This window comes from Musca vetustissima, unplaced genomic scaffold (assembly GCF_032173495.1).
Source record: "Musca vetustissima isolate MV318-11 ecotype Yass unplaced genomic scaffold, APGP_CSIRO_Mvet_v1 utg2887, whole genome shotgun sequence".
Lineage (NCBI taxonomy): Eukaryota > Metazoa > Arthropoda > Insecta > Diptera > Muscidae > Musca > Musca vetustissima.
This window is the reverse complement of record NW_026884039.1, coordinates 366,234-387,466: the sequence shown is the minus strand read 5'-3', so window position 1 is coordinate 387,466 and position 21,233 is coordinate 366,234. Positions and strand designations below refer to the sequence as shown.

At 32.3% G+C, this 21,233-nt stretch overlaps 1 protein-coding gene across 1 annotated transcript in view; it reads right to left on the bottom strand.

The window, feature by feature from the left end:
• The window catches only part of LOC133331018 (dmX-like protein 2), a 190,910-nt gene that overhangs the window by 6,038 nt on the left and 163,639 nt on the right, over positions 1–21,233 (bottom strand). The window contains exons 19-20 of the mRNA XM_061539419.1: positions 11,535–11,668; positions 9,284–9,367 (exon numbers count right to left, since the gene is read on the bottom strand). Of these exons, the coding sequence (XP_061395403.1) occupies positions 9,284–9,367; positions 11,535–11,668 (218 nt within the window). The remainder of the gene's footprint in view (positions 1–9,283; positions 9,368–11,534; positions 11,669–21,233) is intronic.

Sequence of the window (21,233 nt, the reverse complement as noted above, 5' to 3'; positions counted from 1 at the left end):
TGTTTCAAATGCTTAAAAATAGTAATTTTCACCTAAAAATTTAAGTTTTTTCTAAAAAATCGGCGCTTATTGGGTTAATAAAAATAAAAATTGCCAAATTTTTTCATAAAATAATTAAAATTGTCCATCTAAATATATTCTTATTAAAATATCGATAAACATACAGTAAAACATCTACTTTTATTTTCTGCGCGCTAGATCTGCATTTTTCCCACTGTGCAACGCATTGAATTAGGTACGGGCCTGAAGAATAAATAAGACTAAGCGTGGTTTTACACTGTTGGTTGTTGTTGTTGTTGTAGCAACAGAATACATGTTGTTTTGTCATGCATCGTCTGGTTCTGCATCCTCTACCTCCAAATTCAGGAAAGCTGCAACTTCAGCGGGCTGCGCCCAAAGAGAATTTGGCGATAGGTGAGTAGGCTTAGCTGGGCAATTGAAGAGGTGCAACGTGTCGTGTGGTCCTAGTCCACATGCCGGACATGTGTTAGGTATCGAGCCGTCAATTCTTGCCCAATATGAATTGAGGCGGTTGCACCATCCTGATCTTAGTTGAGCTAAGACTACTCGTGTTTGCCTTGGCAGCTGCTTCTCCTCAGCTGCTATGGATGGGGGGTGGTCTCCAATTATGGTATTCACTCTATATTGCTCTACTGCTTGAGCGACTGCATCCGTGTGAATACCATTCAGACCTGCTTGATAGGCCTCTTGATCTAGGGGTTCACGCTTGTACCTTTGGACCTCTCTCTCTAGATCATGAAGATCTTTCCTGACGTGCCTGGGTGGGGGAGTCCTGTCCATAAGGCTATGGCAGGGATGTTCCTGACGATAACACCCAAGCAGGTACTGCATCGACAACATATAGTTGTGACGATGGACGGGTAAGATCTTCGTCTCCTCATGAAGATGGTCCACTGGAGTCATGAGGAGACACCCTGTTGCAGTTCTCAGGGCAGCGTTCTGGCAGGTCTGAATATTCTTCCACTGCGTATCACTGACATTCGCGAACCACACTGGCGCCGCATAGCTTACCACTGACCGGCCTATTGCTTTATAAGAGGTCAACAAGGTTTCTTTGTCAGCGCCCCAAGTCCTGCCGGCTAGCGACTTGAGGACCTTGTTCCTACTTCTCAGCTTATCGCATAAAGCAGTGGCATGCGCGGACGACTTGAAAAGGCTGTCGAACGTTACTCCCAATATCTTGGGGTAGTTGGTGGTCGGAATCAATTCACCATCGACCATTATGTTCAGCGGGAGCTTCATTTCAGCCGTCCACGTGGTGAACAGTGTGGCTGTTGATTTGGTGGCGGATATTTTCATATTCCTCAGATGGAAGTAGTTAACAATATCGGCTATGTAGACGTTTAGCCTCTCACATATATCATCAATAATGGGACCCGACGCCATGATCGTGCAATCATCCGCATACATCACGATCTCTATGCCGTCCGGTGGTTGTGGAATATCAGAAAGGTAGAGGTTAAACAGTTCCGGAGATATCACCCCTCCTTGGGGAACTCCCTGTTTCACTCTACGGGGTTTAGACTTCCTGTTTCTGAATTCCACATACGACTGGCGTCCACACATATAGTTGATTATCCAACGTTTCAAACACGGTCGGAGATTTGTCCTCTCTATAACCTCGAACAGCTTGGCATGGTTGACGGTATCGAAGGCCTTCGATAGGTCAAGTGCCACCATAACTGTTCGGTTGCACGGCCTGTTCTGGTTGAGTCCTCTGCTTATATGTGTGGAAATGGCGTGTAATGCTGTTGTTGTACTATGCATCTTACGGAATCCATGTTGGTATTGGGCAACTGGAAAACTGCTTCTCAACGATGGGAGGAGTAGCGCCTCAAGTGTCTTCGCTACCGGCGACAGGAGTGAAATCGGCCTGTACGATTCACCCCTGTGTAGTATAAATCGAGATTTTTCAAAGATATTTTCGCCACAACAACAACTTTTGACAGAAAATGTAGATACAGGTGGTCTGTTCCCGTACTGCAAGAATCTACTATTTGTTAATACGATAACCATTTTTTTCTTTATTATACCGAAATAAATTGTAAAAAATTGTAGATTCTTGCAGTACGGGACAGACCAAGGGTTGTGAATATTTTAGTAATAAGACTTTGGGTGGGACCTGTGGGTCGATTCACTATCAAATTGAAACAATTCTCAAATCCATAAAATATTATAACGACAAAATAAACAATATTTCAATTCTATAACAGTTTTAACAACAATTGTTAAAAATGTTGTTAATAAACAACACCAAAATATTCGAAGTTAACTTATCGACAAATATTTTTCAATATTGAACATGCCTTGTTTTGTTTTGAACTTGTATGTATTTCGTTTTCAAAATGTTGAAAATTGAAAACTTTTTGAAAGTTTATCGACAATTTGTCTACAATTTTACAGAATAACATTTTCGTTACTGCAAACGTTTTTATGTGTAGACAAAATTGTCGATTGTCGGATCGTTTTAAGTTACAGAATCGACCTACTGTTTGTCTTTAGCTGTTTTCCCAAACCTGCAATATAGTTCTATATTGTACTAGTTTTGGAATTTTTGCTAGAAAAGCGTTCCCTTACGCCGAAAAGTAGGAAAAATTGAAGTTAAATTTAAGAGAGTCAAAACCAAAATGGCGTTCTCTTCTCCTATTTTCTGCAAGACCAATTTGGCCTAGCACGAAATAGTCATGATTTAGATTAGGTTTACTTGCGGCAAGTCTTTGTTTGTAGGAGAGAGGGGCAAGGGGAATAGAAATGAAAAAAAAATTGCTCGTACCGACAATTTTCTGGCAATTCGTTTTGTGTATTTCGTATTTGTTGACGTTTTATATATATTTAAATGTGAAAAAACAACAAGTAGAAACATATTTTGGAAATCCAATTGCCTTGTATAGACGCATGAAGCAAGTTCAAAAGAGAACGACAAGAATTGCCGCAAGTAAACTCGCCTAATCTAAATCAAGACATAGTAAATGTAGTAAATTGTGAATTTGACATTTAATTGCCAGAGATATACAGTCCGAAATAAAGCATATGAAAGTTAGCGCTTCAACAAAAGGGACACACGCACACACATTTGCTTGAAAATAAAACCAAATAAGAAATTTAAAAATGGGCAAACAGATTTATGGCTGGCAGAAGATTCAGATGAAGATACTATAGAATGAAGACTTGGGTTGGGAACATGCATAAGTTCCGAAATTTCAAGGCCAATATCTCGGGATATCACAGTAATCAGCTCCAAGGAAGGCTACTAACGGTAATCATTTTAAAATGATCCGAGTGGAGCCCCTAAACTTGACTTCTTCCATATCTTGTTGTTCTAGTCAAAATATCTGCCAATTTCAATAGCATTAACATTATGGGAGCGTCCAGCCATATAAGCCTTTCCGGGCTTGAAGTCGTCGGAAACTCCACTTCCAAATATTCAATAATGTTTTCCTATAAATTATGCAAATAAAAAATAACTATTAATATTATCAAAATCACACAATGGACGCCGTTTAACTTTTTTTCTTTGTGTGCATTAGGTTTCTGTAGTCTTTTTTTGTCCTTAACTGATGAAATTTTTGATTTGGACGTTTCTTCATGTTTTAACTATTTTCCGTTCCTTTACTTTTTGCGCAAATCTTGTATGTGAGAGTAATTTTTGATAGTTCGCTCTTTTACTAGCTTTACTATCAAAAAGTACGGGAACGAACCTTTTACATATCGTTTTTTTTATCGGAAAGACTAGCCCAAATCTTGCTATATCTCCATACATCCGATGCCAACAACATTATCGCATTTCTATTAAAAAATCAGATATTTACACAAACATTAACATTTTTAAAAATTTTCAAAAAGTAAACAAATATTTTTCGTTTTTCAACATGCTTAATTCTGATTGGTTGATTGAACTTATTATTCCCAATTCGCCGATGCGGCTATCTTCTTCACAGCTTTACAACGATACCTAAAATCCAACTAGGCGTACAAAAATATTAAACTTCCCCACTATGGCGAAATGTTTTGTACGACCGTATTACCCAAAATACTCAAGTCCATATCTACTAGCGAGCTAAACAAAATCGAGAACTTAACTTGAAAAATTATAATATTTGTCCAATTATTTCATATTCTTATTGAAAAATTAATATTACCTTTATGCTTTGTTTATTTTTTCAACAAATGAAAAAATAAAAATACGTTCTGTCATAGTTGAATTTTTTCAACTTTGAAAATTCGTACGTCGACGTACATGGTATAATAATACAACAACCACATGGAAATTTTTTTGTTGTAAGTTATATTAGTGTCAACGTCATTTGACAGAAAAATGTAAACAAACAAATTATCAACAAATTATATTAAAAAAAAACATGAATGAAAATATATCAAAATTTATATTTCTATCGCATCCACATTTTTCCTCTAATTGAGCTATTGCCACTTATATGTGTAACACATATGAAAATGCTGGGCATAGCGAGTTATTCGATGAAAAAGGTTTGCTTCCTCAAACTTTCCCAGCAGGCAGGGCAGATTGAGTAAATCGAAATTTAGGTAATGCTTTTACCTAAAATTCAACTAGCTCGTTCGACGTTTTTCACCACAAAAGTAGAACACACGGGGCGTACAAAAATATTCAACTTCCCCACTATGGCAAAATGTTTTGTACGGCCATATTACCCAAATACCCTGGCATATTTTCCAAATATCTACGGCCCAAAATATAAATTTTGTAATTTTCGCACAAATGTCTAGGTCCATTTAGCCGCTAAATACTGCCCGATCTTCACCAAAACAGTCATGCTTATTCTTTGACCAGATTCCCTTCCTAGAATAAAATTTCGTTTTTGTTCGGGTCAAAATTGTGGCCTCTAGAGCGACCAGAACAACAGACAAAATTAAAGTTTTTGGTGCATTTCATCCTCTAAATATTAACGGATCATTACGAAAACAATAGGGATCTTCTTTGGCCAGAACTCATCCTACATGCAAAATTTATGTTGCAAATCTAAACTTATTTTAAAAAATTCTGGGGGAATGCGTACGTCTCTTGTCTGTCCAATTATGGTATGATCAACCTACTCCAAAGGATTTTATTTACCTAATGCGGAAATATATTCTCGGCCTATATAATTGTTATTTTTACCTATATTTTTAAAAAATCTTTTTTAGCCAGAAACACAGAAATGATGGAAAGTACTGACAATGTTCGAAGCGCCTCTCCTCCATGGATTGCCTCGGATCTGGGTACTGGTTCTCAAGACATAGGCACTCTTCAAGACGATGCGCTAGCGTATTTAGAGTACACAAGACAGGAAACTCCAAAACATGGGTCGACCAGGTGTCAACAGTTTTTCTCAGAAAGCCATCAAAACTATTTGGAGTGAATGAAAGAACTTGAGGCTATATTTCAGTGAAAAATTACATAACCGAATGTGCAACAAGAGCACAAATGTGGACCTATCGGAAAATATAAAAAAAAAATTTTCTTCAAATTCCGTATTTATTTCCGAATCAAAAATCAAAATACTCAGTTAAAATTAAAAAAGTCTAAAAAAATATGGGGCCAAAAGAAATTTATGAAAATTCTACTTTAATATCTAACTCTATCTAGTGTTGTATATAAAATTAGTGCCCATTTAATTGTTATATAATATGTATGTTCTGAAGAAAATTTCGTTTCAATTTATTGCTGTATAATCCCGTTACATTAGAACAAGCGAAATTTTCATGTTTTGTAAACATATCACATCGTATATCCCGTTCGATTCATAAAAATTGTAACCTAAAAATGTGGGCCAATAGGTCCAATGTTCGGATTTTATGTAGGTTTGAAATAAATACTACGATGCGCAATTGGGATGAAATTGGATATTTCGTTAGTTTCAAATGTGGTTTTGGAGGAGGTACTAGAAGAAGTGTAGGGATTAAATATTTGGATGTTCAAATTGGGTAATCGGTTCACATTATTATAAAATTAATTTTCAGAAAAATTTGGACAATTTTGTATGAGAGACACCAGAAAGTGTGAACCGATATTCTTCATTTTTAAACATGACTTAAGCTTGTAAGTAATATTACGATGTGCAAATTTTGGTTGAAATCGCTTTCTCCCTTATTGCGCGCACAAGCCAAACTAAAGAGACAATGATCTGGTTCACAGAAACTTTGGGTCTAATTTCCATATTTCGATGCCAGAACATGTCATGAACAATGTCAAACAAATAAACATTTGTTTTGTGGTAATTTTGAAGTTACTAGCAACCTGCCCTTACATTGTATTTATAGTACCATGTTTCTACTTAATTCGACATATACATATATTTCACACACATGTGAAAAATAAAAATATTCATGATTTTGGTATGTGATATTTCATTGAGAAAATATACAGTGAGAGTCAAAAGAAAGTGTACACGAATGCTTATAATATTCCCTGTTTTATATAAACCCTAGTAATATTTTATACAACAAATTATGTTTTTTGAAAATGGTATTTTTTAGCCTCTCTTATTTTCTAAAAGAAAAATTAACAAAATTTCACAAATAGAAAAATTGCATAGTAAAAACAAAAAATAGTCCATATGTGACGCGTCAAAAGAAAATGTACAACATGTTATTCCAATATTTGAGAGATTGGACACAGTTAGATTTTACCGTTATTTTTTCCTTTCTGCATGTTTTTCTTTTATTTCTAATACTGTCAATGATTTAGTAGTGAATTGGTTAGCAACAATTGAACAATTTTGTCAAAAGGAAACCTGCTAAAATTTGGAGGACCAAAAACAGTGAATTTGCCAAACAGAATTTAATATCCACTGTAAAGCACGGCGGAGGTTCAGTGATGGTCTGGGATGCATGGCAGCTGGTGGAGTTGGTAACTTGGTTTTCATTTTAAAGGAAAATTTGAAGCCTAGTGTTGAAAAGTTGCGCTTGGGTGGAGGTTGGATTTTTCAACAAGACAATGATCCAAAGCATACTTAAAAAATAGTTAAGGAATGGCTGCTTTATCACACTCCCAAGCAATTGGATCACCCTCCCCAATCTCCGGACCTCGCGAAATAAGAAAGAAAGAAGCAAGGGCTCGCTCAAATCGGCTATATTGGAGGAATGGCAAAAAATTTCACGAGAGGTAACCGACAATTTAGTCAATTCGATGCCGAGAAGATTACAGGCTGTAATTCAAGCAAATGGGAACCAAACAAAATACTAATATCTATATTAATATATGAATTTATATATTAAGTTTGCATTGTACACTTTCTTTTGACGCGTCACAAATGGACTATTTTTTGTTTTTTCTATTTGTGGTATTTTGTTAATTTTACTTTTAGAAAATAAGAGAGGGGTAAATACCATTTAAAAAAAACATAATCTGTTGTATAAAATATTACTTGATATAGTTTATATAAAAAAGGGAATATAATAAACATTTGTGTACACTTTCTTTTGACTCTCATAGTATAACATAAAAATAGAATCATGAATGAAAATTATTAGCCAAAAGTTCTTATTTTTTATTTAAATCAATATCATAACAGTTATTCCCCGGCATAGACTATTTATTAGGGATTATATTCGATATTTAACTTTAGTTGTATCTACATATATGGGAAATTACAAAATTCTTTTAAAATTCCATAAAAAAAATTAAAAAATTTTTGCGAGCACATTCATGATTTTTGGTACATAGGTTAAGGAAAATATGCTAATTGGAAATCTGTTCGCGTTCACAAATTCGGATGCTGCGCACAAAAGTTATAGCGTTTTTAAATCTTGTATTTCAAATATAAATTAAATGCATTTTGATTTTTTGTAATTTGCGAATTTCTTCATAAATGGTTAAACACATTTGTTTCCTTTGCATATTGGTCAAATAACATTGAAAAATGATTTAATATTCGCGAAAAACAAATAGAAGCATGAAGATATCTGAAAATAAAATAAATAAATTTTTTTAATTAAAACAAAACGTTTTTTAAATTATCGACTTTTTTAGTATGGTTAAAAATATGCGACGCTTTCTTGTTCAAATTCTTTTAGATGATTGTTAAATATCGGTAGATTCATCTGATAAAAGTTTCGACTTTAAAAGTGTGCCGCTCGATGCACTTTACTATGCAAAAACCCTAAAAATTACGCAACGTGAAATGAAATACACAAAATTACACCTATATTAAAAGAATTGATTAAGAACCGCGGATGTGCCGCCACAATCAATTTTGGATAAAATACGCATATTATTCGTGTATCGATATATTTTTGACTTATTTGTCAAAATAAGCTTTTGCACTTTTTCCTACATTAAAATACCTATATCCGCCGTTTTATTGGGCGGAATTGAACATGGATGGGCTCATTAGATTTGACACGTAAAAAAAAATAAAATAACGCGGGGTTCCACGTGGACTTTCTGTCTCAAAAAATAGGTTTTTTTTATAAAAATTTACGCACCATCGTCTTTGGAATCCAATTGATCCCATTCATGAGATATACACTAAACTAAGAAAAATCACGAGTTGTACAATCATATAATCAGTTTAGTCCAGTATCTGGTTGCGCGTCCTGATTATAAGAACAATTCAAAAAACACTGAAAATCCGACTTCAAAATGTCAGCATCCGTTTGGGGTGGATGCAGTGATTATATCGAAAAATCATACATTGGAACCATATTAACCATGGGGTATTCTTCAACATAGTACTGATCACGTGTGCGTGCGTTGTGTAGTTTAGCCACAAATCAGGAAGGAACACAAAAAACTCGTTGGCTTCAACACATTTTCACCCATTTTTTTACATTACCACCATCACAGCTTCCACCCCACTTATTATTTATTACCAATATTTTAAGATTTTGGCAAGAACACTTCATTTTATAGAAATGAATTTAAATTATATGCAATATGTTCATATTTCACGAGTTATAAGTTTGCAAACCCCGGTTTCAAGGAATTTTAAATATTTTTGTAATTTCCCATATGTCTTTATTATGTTAATTTGTATTATTTTTTAAAATTTAATTAGCTTCTGTTTTCTTATAATTTTGCAAACTAAAATAATTTCATGATATAACGAATTGGCCGAAAAGATATTATTCGTTAAATCAAGCGATGAATATATTTAAAATAAAAATTGACAGCCAAATTCAGCAAAAATGTTTTAAACTCCCAATATACACGAAACCGTGCCTATACATTTAAAACCGAAAATACCAAATTTCAACAAATTATTTGAAAACAACAAATTATTTATATTATCATACAATAACTTACCTTAATATCTCCCTCTATTGATCCTGTAGCAAAGAATTCTTCATGAGGATCAAGGCTAATACATTTAATGGCACTATCGTGACCCTAAAAATAAAATAAAGAAATGTAATTTTTAATTTCGAAGTAAACTACTCACAACAGCCCGTTTCTATATTGAGAACGAAAATCCATGCCATACAAACTAAAGAGGGAAACACATAAGAGGACCTTCAGGCATGGCATTTTAAGTTGGCTTTGTTTAATGTAAAGAATTAAGGAGAACGGCGTCCAAAATCAAGTTTGACTCTGATATCCCTTTCTAAAATGACATTTTATACAGTGCCAACTTAACATGCCATGCTTGAGAGTCGTATCTAAATTCATGCGTATGCGTACGAATTTATTCACCTCAAAACGTAAGTACATGTATTTCAATGAATGTTACCCAAATACGCGTTGCGTATCAAAATATAAAATTGAACATTTTCAACATTGACAATGCGTATTTTGTATTTTTTGAAAATGTTGTCATCCATTTTCGCCGTTTCCAATTGGCACAGATGCAAATAAAGTCCCTGCGTATTTGGGTAATACGAACGCCTATCAAACCCTATAAAGGTGAGAAGGTGAGTATTTTTGTACGGAGCGCATTAATTCATTCATGCTTATGCGCATTATTTTATTCACCTAAAAAGTTAAATACATGCATTTCAATGAAGGTAACCGAAATACGCATTGCGTATAAAAATATATAGTTGAAAAATTTGAACATTGACAATGCGTATTTGGGATTTTTTGTTTTTTAAAAATAGAATTCCAGTCATTGAAAATTTTATTTTCTATGAATGTAAAAAATTTTCGGTTAATTAAGAAAATGTTTTCATCCATTTTCGCCGTTTCCAATTGACACACAAGGAAATAAGGTCCTTACATATTTGGGTAATACGGACGTTCAACAAACCTTATAAAGGTGAGAAGGTAGGTATTTTAGTACGCAACGCACTGAATTTTGGTACGGGCCTAAGTTGGAATATGCAAATAATATACACAAAACCATTAAAAAAATATTCCAAAAAGTTGTTTGTTGCTTCAAATTAAATTGTACATTATCCTCATTGTTAATGCACAAAATCAAACACAAGGCTTATATATGGTCGGCCAGTAAGCGAATTCATAGAGAAAACTTAAGTTTAATGTCAATTATTTTTGCTGAGGCGAAAACTAATTGTTTCGCCTTTAAATGAAAAACACAACCAAAACACAAAACAATCTATAATTTGTAGGATAATTTACTTGAAAATATTCTTTAAACTCTTGAAATAGTCCAAATTTGCTTCACAAAGACAATATAAATTAAAATTTAATTGAATGTTGAAAAATGTTTTGACGCCTAACATAATTTTGTATGTATAGGTTTCAAAATATGATTTGACAGCAAACTTTATACTCACCTGTGCTTACTGGTCGATCTTATATAGGCCTTGATCAAATTGAATTTATACTGAATTAAGCAATTTCAATATGACAATGCTGTTGAAAATCAATTGATTGTTATCAAATTGGTTTACGTTTATGAAAATAAATATGAGAAATAAAGGCAAATTTCAACATTATTTTAAATTGGGAGCTGTTTTGCCAACATCATTGTTATTTTATAAAGATTTAATTGCGAAAAATATTACAAACAAATTACAATATATTCTTCTTACACACAGACAAACAATTATGTTGAAACAAAAAACTGTTTCGTAAATATTAATGGGGTAAATATTAATTCAAATTAAGATTTTTTAATGGAAATTAAGGCTGTCGTCTGTCTATGGTATAATGCGACATAACCATCTCGTTCGTAAATCAGAAACAGGCTGTAAATAACATAATTTCGACATATACAAAAATTGGGTACATATACAACGAATGCAAATCGTCATACATATTTACAAAGAAAATCACATACATATTAAACGACGATTAAATAACATTTTATAATTAAATTTCAAAGTGTATGAACCGCTCAGTGCATACATCAATTAACTCCCAAAAACGAGAAGTTGAGAAAAGCGACGATCCAATGTATGTTTTTTTAATTCCCTTATAATATGAATTTTACTTGATAATTTAAAGGCCATACATCGCTTAGTAATCGCTTTATTATTCAGGAATGATTTTATAAATTAAGACAAATATGACTATACTATACTGAACGCCTCATATTTTAATTTTAATTCGACTTGAAAAACTATACATATATATTTTGTTTACAATTAGTTACCTGTATACGTTGTTTTAATGTCCTCTGCCTCATATCGAATATGCAAATATCTCCTTTCTTTCCACATGATATTAGTAATTGATGTTGGGGAGCAAATACAAAACAAGATGCACCTTGGTCGTGGCATGTAAAAGCTGTAATGCGAATAGAGAGTTTTGTCAATGTTTTAATTCATATTTATAGTTTTCATACATTCGCTATGAAATTTTTTTATGTTCGTATAAAAGTAGACATATTTTTAGTAAATTTAAATTTGGTTTTCAATTGTGAACTAAAGAATACGTGAAGGTAAAGCAAAGCAGTCACTCTACAACACTAATGCACAAAATAGTACCCTAGTTGGAAAAGTGAGAACGTATTACATTGAGAATCGATTTAGTAATACATTATAATGTCAATTAACAAAAAATTCATTTTAATTACCTTCTCGCTTCTCTAAAGTAGAGGTGTGCAACGAAAAAATGCTCGGAGAACAAATGAGAAATCGATGGTAAACGAACGTGTAATGCACAGCCACTATGACTTGTTGATTACAGTATGCATTATCCGTAACACGCTGCATGTTCTACGAAAATAATATTTCCCTTTATACTATACTATACTATACATATAATACATAATGTAATCGATGAGTGATAATATATTCTTTTATAGTAATATTATGTGAAATAATTTATTCTCCGGGTTTCATTGGTTTTAAATGAAAAACATTTTTTCATATATTTTATAATTATAAATATAACGATTTTACATATCGTTTTAAAAGGAAAAAAACGTATTCACAGAATATTTTTAGGCACAAGGACACTAAATCCCATCCCAGTGGGAAAAGTGAGAACGTATTACATTGAGAATCGATTTACTAATGCATTATAATCATTACATTCTATAATGTATCCGGAAGAATCGAGAAAATAATATAATTGAACAAAAATTTAAATTATTAAAGACATTATACATGATATTTTATATAATATATCCCAAAGGTAACGAGAGGGTAATTTCAATTGACAAAAAATTCGTAATAATTACCTACTCGTTTCCCAAAGGATACGACAAGGTAATGAAATATTTTATTTTTTTATTGATTTTTATTTTTGAAGTCCCGTTATCTGCCGGCGCTCTTATGTCGGAGTGTAAATTTGTCCATTTTGTCTGTGTCGTGCACCAAAAAGACGTAATTTTGTTAAAGTCTGTGGAAAATTACAGTATTTTTGGGTTAATTGAACCACATGATGGTCAAAAAAAATATCTTATACGAAGACACATGTACATGTCCTCGGATAATTAGGCCCTGTTAATTGATTTTCCCGTTAAATGGTTCAAAATTCATGTCATCAAAAATAAATTTCCTCTTATTTTTCACCGGTTAATTGCATTATTATTGAAAAATAATCAAAATTCAAAATTCATGTCATCAAAAATAAATTTCCTCTTATTTTTTAACCGGTTAATTGCATTATTATTGAAAAATAATCTATCATGAAAAATAATAATAATTTTTATAGACGCATGGTTCTTTTTGAGAATATGCATATAATCCCTTTCTGAGTCGATTTATGCATGTCCGTCCGTCCGTCTGTTGATGTTAAATTGTAACAAAGTACAGGTCACATTTATAATCCGATTTATATGAAATTTGGTACACCAAATTAATTTGTCCCAAGGACGAACCCTATGGTATATGTATGGATTAATTTTAGTTAGTTCACATAAACATATTTAAGTTCATTCAATTTCATGTCAATGTTCCTTCGAAGAGCGACGTCTGTTAGGATACATATGTAGAACACAGCAAAGTGGTGAAGGGTATCATATAGTCGGCCCAGTCCGACTTTATTATTTTCCTTACTGGTTTTACATACATATTTGACATCATTTATGAATAATAGAAAATAAAGGTCAGTACACCACATTCGGAAAATTACCCTTAATATAGAAAATAAAAGTCAGAATGTACCAGAAATTGCCAGAATTAGTAGAAAACAATAAATAATATTATAATATTCGAAAACATATGTTTATTGGTAAGGAAAAACTGCGAGAAAGCTAAGTGTGATTTCTGTAATTGAACAAACAGTTCATTTAAGCGGGTATCGGATAATTGGTTCCTTGGTTAATTGAACAACAAACTTTGCAATTTTTGATGTGCAATTAACCGAAAAATACTGTATCAGCAAAAAGAATAAAACCCGTTGTGTAAATGAAGTGAATAAAAAAATATAAATTGTAAAATTATTAATCTTTAACACAATTCCAAAAAAATGGATACACCAATCCCATGAATTAGAATCTGATCTTGATCGCGTAAACGTTGAAATCAGTTGTTGCGCATGCGGTTTTCACATACACCGAATCAATCTCCTTCAATAACTATGAATTTTTCGATGTTTCATGTATCGGCCAAAGTGTGCCGTTCGATGCACTTTATTATGCAAAAACACTAAAAATAGCTAGAAATGACCCAAGTTCTATAAAAAAAATTGCGTAACAGCCCTCCTTGGCATTGAAACTTCTGCCCCAATTTTGTTGGCAATACATTTTGTTTCCATGTATATTTAGTCGTATAGAATATATCTTATTAACTACTAAATGTATGTGATAATATGCTTTGACAAGTGTAGAGCGAACTCAAGTAATCGAGATGTTACTGCTACACATAAAATCGATTTTTAAAATTGTGTGATGAACATGACAAAAACCTAAAAACAGAAGTATAATTTCATATCTTAATATTAATTTGATTTACACTGCAGCTGATGTAATAAAGGTGGTTTGATCTAACAACCATTACTTATTTATTAGAAATAAATTCAAATTAAATCTAACCATATTCCTATTTATTCCAACAATTCTGTTATCTCTTCTATAGATTCGTCAAATATTTTTACTAAATCATGCTGCTTAGCCCATCGTGTTTCACAATATGAATGCAGTCGATTGAAAGATTTATTTGCTTCTCGCAATATTCGATGTAAATTTGAAATGTGAGAGGAACAATGAATTTATGCTGCAGAAGGAAATTTAGATTTAATAATTGCCTGTACTTCATTACAATTGACAGACAAGTTAGATGCACCGTCATATCTTTGACCTCTCAAAAATGTTGCATCCAAACCTAACCCGATTATTGTGTTTATTATGATGGTCGATAATTTTTTTCTTGTTAATCTTTCTATTTTGACGTAGCACAGGAAACATTATTTGTCTTTTTTAGATACCTTGTCGAAAATCATTATACATTTATATTTTTCGCCAAAAACCGCTAAAACCGAAAAGATTGCAGCACTTTTCATTTTCTAAACAATAGACTTTCGCATATATTCTCCAATTATTTCTATTAACTCGTTCTGTAATCTGACTGTACTCTCTAAACTTTATAACTAACATTCGATACACATGATTTATATACTCGTATGTGGGATTACATTATCGAGTGCTAGGAATTTTAACCAATATTATGTACTAATTTTATAAACTAATGTTAAAGAATGGCGACGAATACACATTTTATTGTAAATTTAGACAATACATTATACAGTATTTTTCGGTTAATTGAACCACACGATTGGGCAAAAAATATTGCATAGGAAAATACATGTAATTTTTTTCGGATAATTACCCCTGATTATTGATTTTCCCGCTTAATTGGTTCAAAATTCATGTCATCAAAAATAAATTTCCTTTTACTTTTCACCGGTTAATTGCAAAATAATAATTGAAAAATAATCTGTCATTTTTTACATACATATTTGACATAATTTCTGCAAAAGACTATGTAGCATCTCTACTAATTCAAAACATATGTTTATTACTAAGGAAAAACTGCGATAAAGGGTAATATGTATTTGACATTGAATTTCTTTTAAATCATTATCGAATTCGGATAAGCGAACACCGGTTTATTGAAAAAATCAGTTAAATGAAACCAAAAATTATAAACTAATATTTCAGATGAATTTTCAATTATTTTACTTCGGTTAAATGAAAAACCGATTAATTGAAAATCCGTATTAGAGGAAGACATTTTTCCAACCATACAAACAGAAAAGTAAGTTCTTACTCAATTCATTTCATTATTTATAAATTTCACGTTTTTTCATATATTGATTGAAAACTTCGTTCAAACGCAACGAGTTTCGCTTATCCGAAGTCCCATTAATTGAAAATTATGCATAGGAGAAAAAAATTACTGAAATTACAGGTTTTCGCTTAACCATTCGACTGTATTTCCAATTATACGTCATTACTGTAATTGAACAAACTATTCAATTAAGCGAGTTCGGATAATTGGTTATTCGGTTAATTGAACAAAAATTTGAGCAAATTTTGATGTGCAATTAACCGAATAATACTGTAGTCTTAAGTATTATTTACTATTATTAGCACTCTTTATTATTATCACGTGTTGAAAATAAGGTTCCCCAAATTTTAATGAGAGTTATAATAAAATATTTAAATTCTTCTTTGGATTTGTTTCGGCTTAAGGTTAAATAAAATTCAGTATCTTGTTTTCTACTTTTTTTATTTTCCAATATTTCGACTGTCTTCGACAGTCATCTTCAGGGAAATACAAAAATACAATTATTTAATAAGATTTTTACAGAATAATATAACACAAATATTACGTTGTGAGAGAAGCTACAGGTTTCTTACATCGTCTATGCTAAACTAAATTCTAATTCGTCTGTGCTTAGTCCTGATTTAGATTAGGCGAGTTTACTTGCGGCAAGTCTTTGATTGTAGGAGAGGGGCAAGGGGAATAGAAATGAAAAAATTGCTCGTAACGACAATTTTCTGGCAATTCGCTTTGTGTATTTTGTATTTGTTGACGTTTTATATATATATGTAAATGTGAAAAAACAACAAATAGAAAAATATTTTGGAAACCGAATTGCCTTGTATAGACGCATGAAGCAAGTTCAAGAGAGAACGACAAGAATTGCCGCAAGTAAACTCGCCTAATCTAAATCAAGACTTATGAACTAAATTTCTATACATATGTGCACAGTGGTCCGTGTCAGTCTGTGTACCATATATTTTGAAAGTTCATACGTTGGGGAATTAATAGATGAACATATGGGCCTGAGGGGCATTCCTTCTTTGTGTATTTTTGGCAAGTCGTATATTCTTGGTGCAATTGATGTGTAAGTCGTCATTTTATACTTTTCCTGCAAATTTATAATATTCATGTTGTACAATTTCTCCGTCAATTTGTTGTTTTTGTTTTGAAGATTAGATGTTGGGTCCCGTTTTAATCTTCTATATATGCACATATCCCGTAAAATATTTTTCATTTTTGTTTCGTAGTCATTTTTGTACATGGCAACCGTCTTTCCCCCTTTATCCGCGTTTAATATTAAAATGTCTTTATTTTGATTTAAATATTGTTTTTTTTTTTACCCACTGTGTCAACAATTATCTTATCTCTTATACTTAGTTTCATCTGTTGTAAGTGGTCGTCAATGAGAGAGACAAGTTTCATTCTCGCGTTTTCTTGTTCTTCTTTGTTGTTTAATGTTTGCACGCACTCCTCGCTCTCTGCTATTAGGCTGACGTCAGAGTGCAAGCGAGAAGCGATGCGATACTACATGCTATAATAGTTCATGCTACTTCAATGCTATAGTATGTCAGAGTGAGTGCTATAGAGAGCAAAGCGTGTTGTTGGTTTATATCGCCTATTTCTGTTGTAAACTGGTGTTTATTGACTCAAAAAGGATTCCGACGAAGAATTTTTCATATCACAAAATATTTTCAAAGTATTTTTTTAAAGAAAATTCATGAAATGAACAAATATTTCTGCATCGATTTCCCTTATTTTTTCCAAATTATTTTATTATTATTTAATTAAATTTGGATTTGAGTCCACAAAAATCCCGACAGATTGGTCCACGCCATTAAAATTCGATAAGATGCAAAAGAACGATGCCAAAAACCGATCAACAACGGTAAATAAAAATAATAAACAAAGAAACTCAAACAGAGCCAAAGCGAGCTCTTGCTATAAACCATTGCACAACACGCTTTATCGCTTGCACTCGCTTTGTCTCGCTTGTAGCGTAGCATCCACTCTGACAGCTTTTGCGCTATGCCATAAGAAAACACACGCAGAGGTTTATAGCGTCGTCTAGCGGCATATCATAGCATCGCTTCTCGCGCGCACTCTGACGTCAGCCTTACAGTAAGTAAATGGAATGTTGCTTTTGTTGTTGGGAGTGCATATTTTGGGACCCAACGAGAGTAGCCACTGAACATCCTCAGGTATGTGTGTTAGTATTATTAGAAAACCAATCGTTGTTTTGCTTTACGTTAAGTTCTTCTTGTTGCTTTTGGATCAATGTTTGATATTTGTTGATGTGCTTCATTTTACTTTTGTTGTTATTGTTATTTTGGAGAGTGCTTTCGCTCTCCATAAAAAGGTAAAAGTCTTTCTCGTCCATTCTTTGTTGAAGTATCTCTCTTGTCTGTGAGAGAATGCTTTTGTTTTTATTCTTTGTGGTTCTTTATGTTTTGTTGTATTAAAAGTTTAAGTAGTTTAAGGTGGAACTTGTTGTGGTGTCTCTTTAGTGACGCTAATAAATTCGGCGGTATTTTGTCATTTGTTTTGAATATATTTTAAGTGTTTTTTGTTGTGTTTAATATGAAGTTTGGTATGATACCCATATTTCTGCATTTTATTAAAAAGGTTGTGGATGTTGTCAAAGCTGTTGTTTGACTGCTGCATTTTGAGTACAGTTTTATTTTTTTGATTGTGTCTGAGTTATATTTTCTCCTCATTTCTTTGTATAAATGCATTTTTAATATTTTACTTTTTTATGATTTTCGGAGTGCCTCCAGTGATGTTTATTGTTTTTGTTACCCTGCGATGTATTATTTTTCTTCTTTGGATTTGTTTCGGCTTAAGGTTAAATAAAATTCAGTATCTTGTTTTCTACTTTTTTATTTTCCAATATTTCGACTGTCTTCGACAGTCATCTTCAGGGAAATACTAAAAATACAATTATTTAATAAGATTTTTACAGAATAATATAACACAAATATTACGTTGTGAGAGAAGCTACAGGTTTCTTACACCGTCTATGCTAAACTAAATTCTAATTCGTCTGTGCTTATGAACTAAATTTCTATACATATGTGCACCGTGGTCCGTGTCAGTCTTGTAATTCATTCTCTTCTCTTGTGGTACATTTATTATATTTAGCATTTCTAAAGTAAATCATCGTTTATAATTGTTTTCTTGTGTCAAAATATCAACGTCTTTGAAATTTGGCGTATGTCCAGTCATTGTGCAATTTGCTGCAAGAGCCGTCTTTTGTTCTAATGGCTTGTCTGTAATTTGATCTGACTTATGTCCAGAAAGTCTTGTCTTTAGTTTGGTTTTTGTTGTACCAACATATACCTATAATTTACATATTCTGATATTTTTAGTAGCAGCAGTAGTAGTATAATTATCTCGCGGAATGTTTCACAGACACTGGAATAAGTTTCGCAAAAAAAATTAAATTGTGTAGTGTATAATGGTTTTCTCAGTTCGACTATACTGCTCAGCGCACTAAGTTAACATTGGAAAATAAAACTAATCGTGTAAAACATATGGAACTTTCAATGTGACAATATGAAATTGAAAAACTAAAAAAATAAAAAAAAAATTCCAGGAAAAAATAAAAATGATTTTTCTAAATCAATTTTAGTGCTAAACCAATTTAAATGTGCAGCCTTATTCAGGATGTCAATTCCACGTGAATTTACTTGCTCTTCCCCCTTCGACTTATTCTGAACAACATTTTTCTGTGAATTTTTTCACCTTCTTGCCTTATTCCGAATGAAGTTCGAAAGCGAAAAAATCCGCTTTGGGGAAAAATTAGGTATTCTGGATTACAAGGAGTAGGAGAATGAGATGAATTTTTTTGCGAAATTTTTCGCTAAGTAATAAATATTTTTATGAAAAATATTTACACAAAACTAATTCTATGACGATTTAGAATATTATAAATGATTGTATGCAAATTTTAGCTGGAAAACTACAAATAAAATGACATTGGAAAATTCTATAGATAACGATGCATGCTAAACGAAATATTGCCAAGGAATGTATAAAAGTAATAAGGAATATTTAAGTCGAGTTTGATGCATTTTGGAGGGGAAATACAGACATTTTCGGTGAGGATCTGCCTCTCAAGAAAAATAATTTAAAAATTATGGAAAACAGAAATAAAGCTACAAAAAATATTTTTATTCCAAATTATGGTGTACATGATTTGAAGGAAGAAATAAAGGAGTAGGACCAAATCATAACTGGTCACTTTAAGAATTTGGGGAGATAAAATATCGAATTAAATAAAAAAGGGACATAATTATGTAGTGAAATAATAAACTGTGAATTAATTAATTCAGTCGCAGATTTCTTCCCATTATTCGTTGTGTTTTTGCCATCATAAAAAATGTTCTTGTTCTATTGTATTTGTTGCACCAAATTGCATTAAAACATGAACAGCTGTTTCACATGCAATATTGTAGGTTGCCATATTTTCAAACCTTAATTTATTTTCTTTCAATTACAAAGCATTTATACAACGGATTATTGACATTTCACATTTGTATTGTTATAAAGTTTAAATAGCAATAAAAAGTAAACATTTTTAATAAAAATATCAATAAATAAAATATTGAAAAATATTACACAATTAAATTGCAATGGGGCAACACACAATGCAACTTAAATTACAGTATGGCAACACACATTACCACTTAAATTACAATATGGCAACACGAATCTTTTTTTCATCCACCATTTTTGAAAACTGGAATCCGCATCTCGCATTTTTGCATCTCTCTATTTATTCAGAATAAGGCAAGAATGTGAAAGCGAAATTTTTTTTAAATGCGAGATATCTCCCAACGAATATCCAGAATAAGGCTGGTGATAAATCTAGCACTAAATTGGCAACACTGGTCCATATAGTTGTCGTATTTGGTCAGAATTGAACCTAAATGCAAAACATTCTGACAATTGGTCCGTAAGTGCGACATGTACTTTGTTTCCTAATTATAATGAACACGCCATTTGACGGACACACATGTCTAAGCTAAATGGTGAGTTGCGGGACAATATTTCGCGGTGTTACAAACTCTTGCGGCTACACAAAATTAAAAGGAAAATGTGAGGTGTCCTCCTCCATAAGGTGGAGTGTGTACTAAATTTGTTATTTCGTTTGCAATACCTCGAAATATTCAACGGAGACCTCATAAAGTATACACTGGTGAGCAAAGCTTACTGAAATTGTAAAATTAATACTTTATTTATTAATAACATTTTTAATATACTTATAGCAGCCAATCGCAAGATTGGAGTGTTTAGTTTGTCAGCGAACTATGTAAATTTTGTTTCTTGTCACAGAAAGGAATATTTTAGATTATGAGTGATATATTGAAAGCTCTAATATCATATCCCTTAAAAAAAGTTCTTTGCTGTGGCTGCGGCATTGGTAAAACATTGTTTCACATTAGGTTGCAAAATCAATTTTCGACTAATAACGATTGCTTGGTACATTATATATTCTTAATTTTTTAAATTTGAACGCAGTATTTTAACGCAGAATAGATTAAAAATCTAATCGTTAATGAACAATTCTAATAATTGCAGTATTTGAATGAATTAGATGGTTGATTGATAGTTACATCGGAAGTTTTAGTACATAT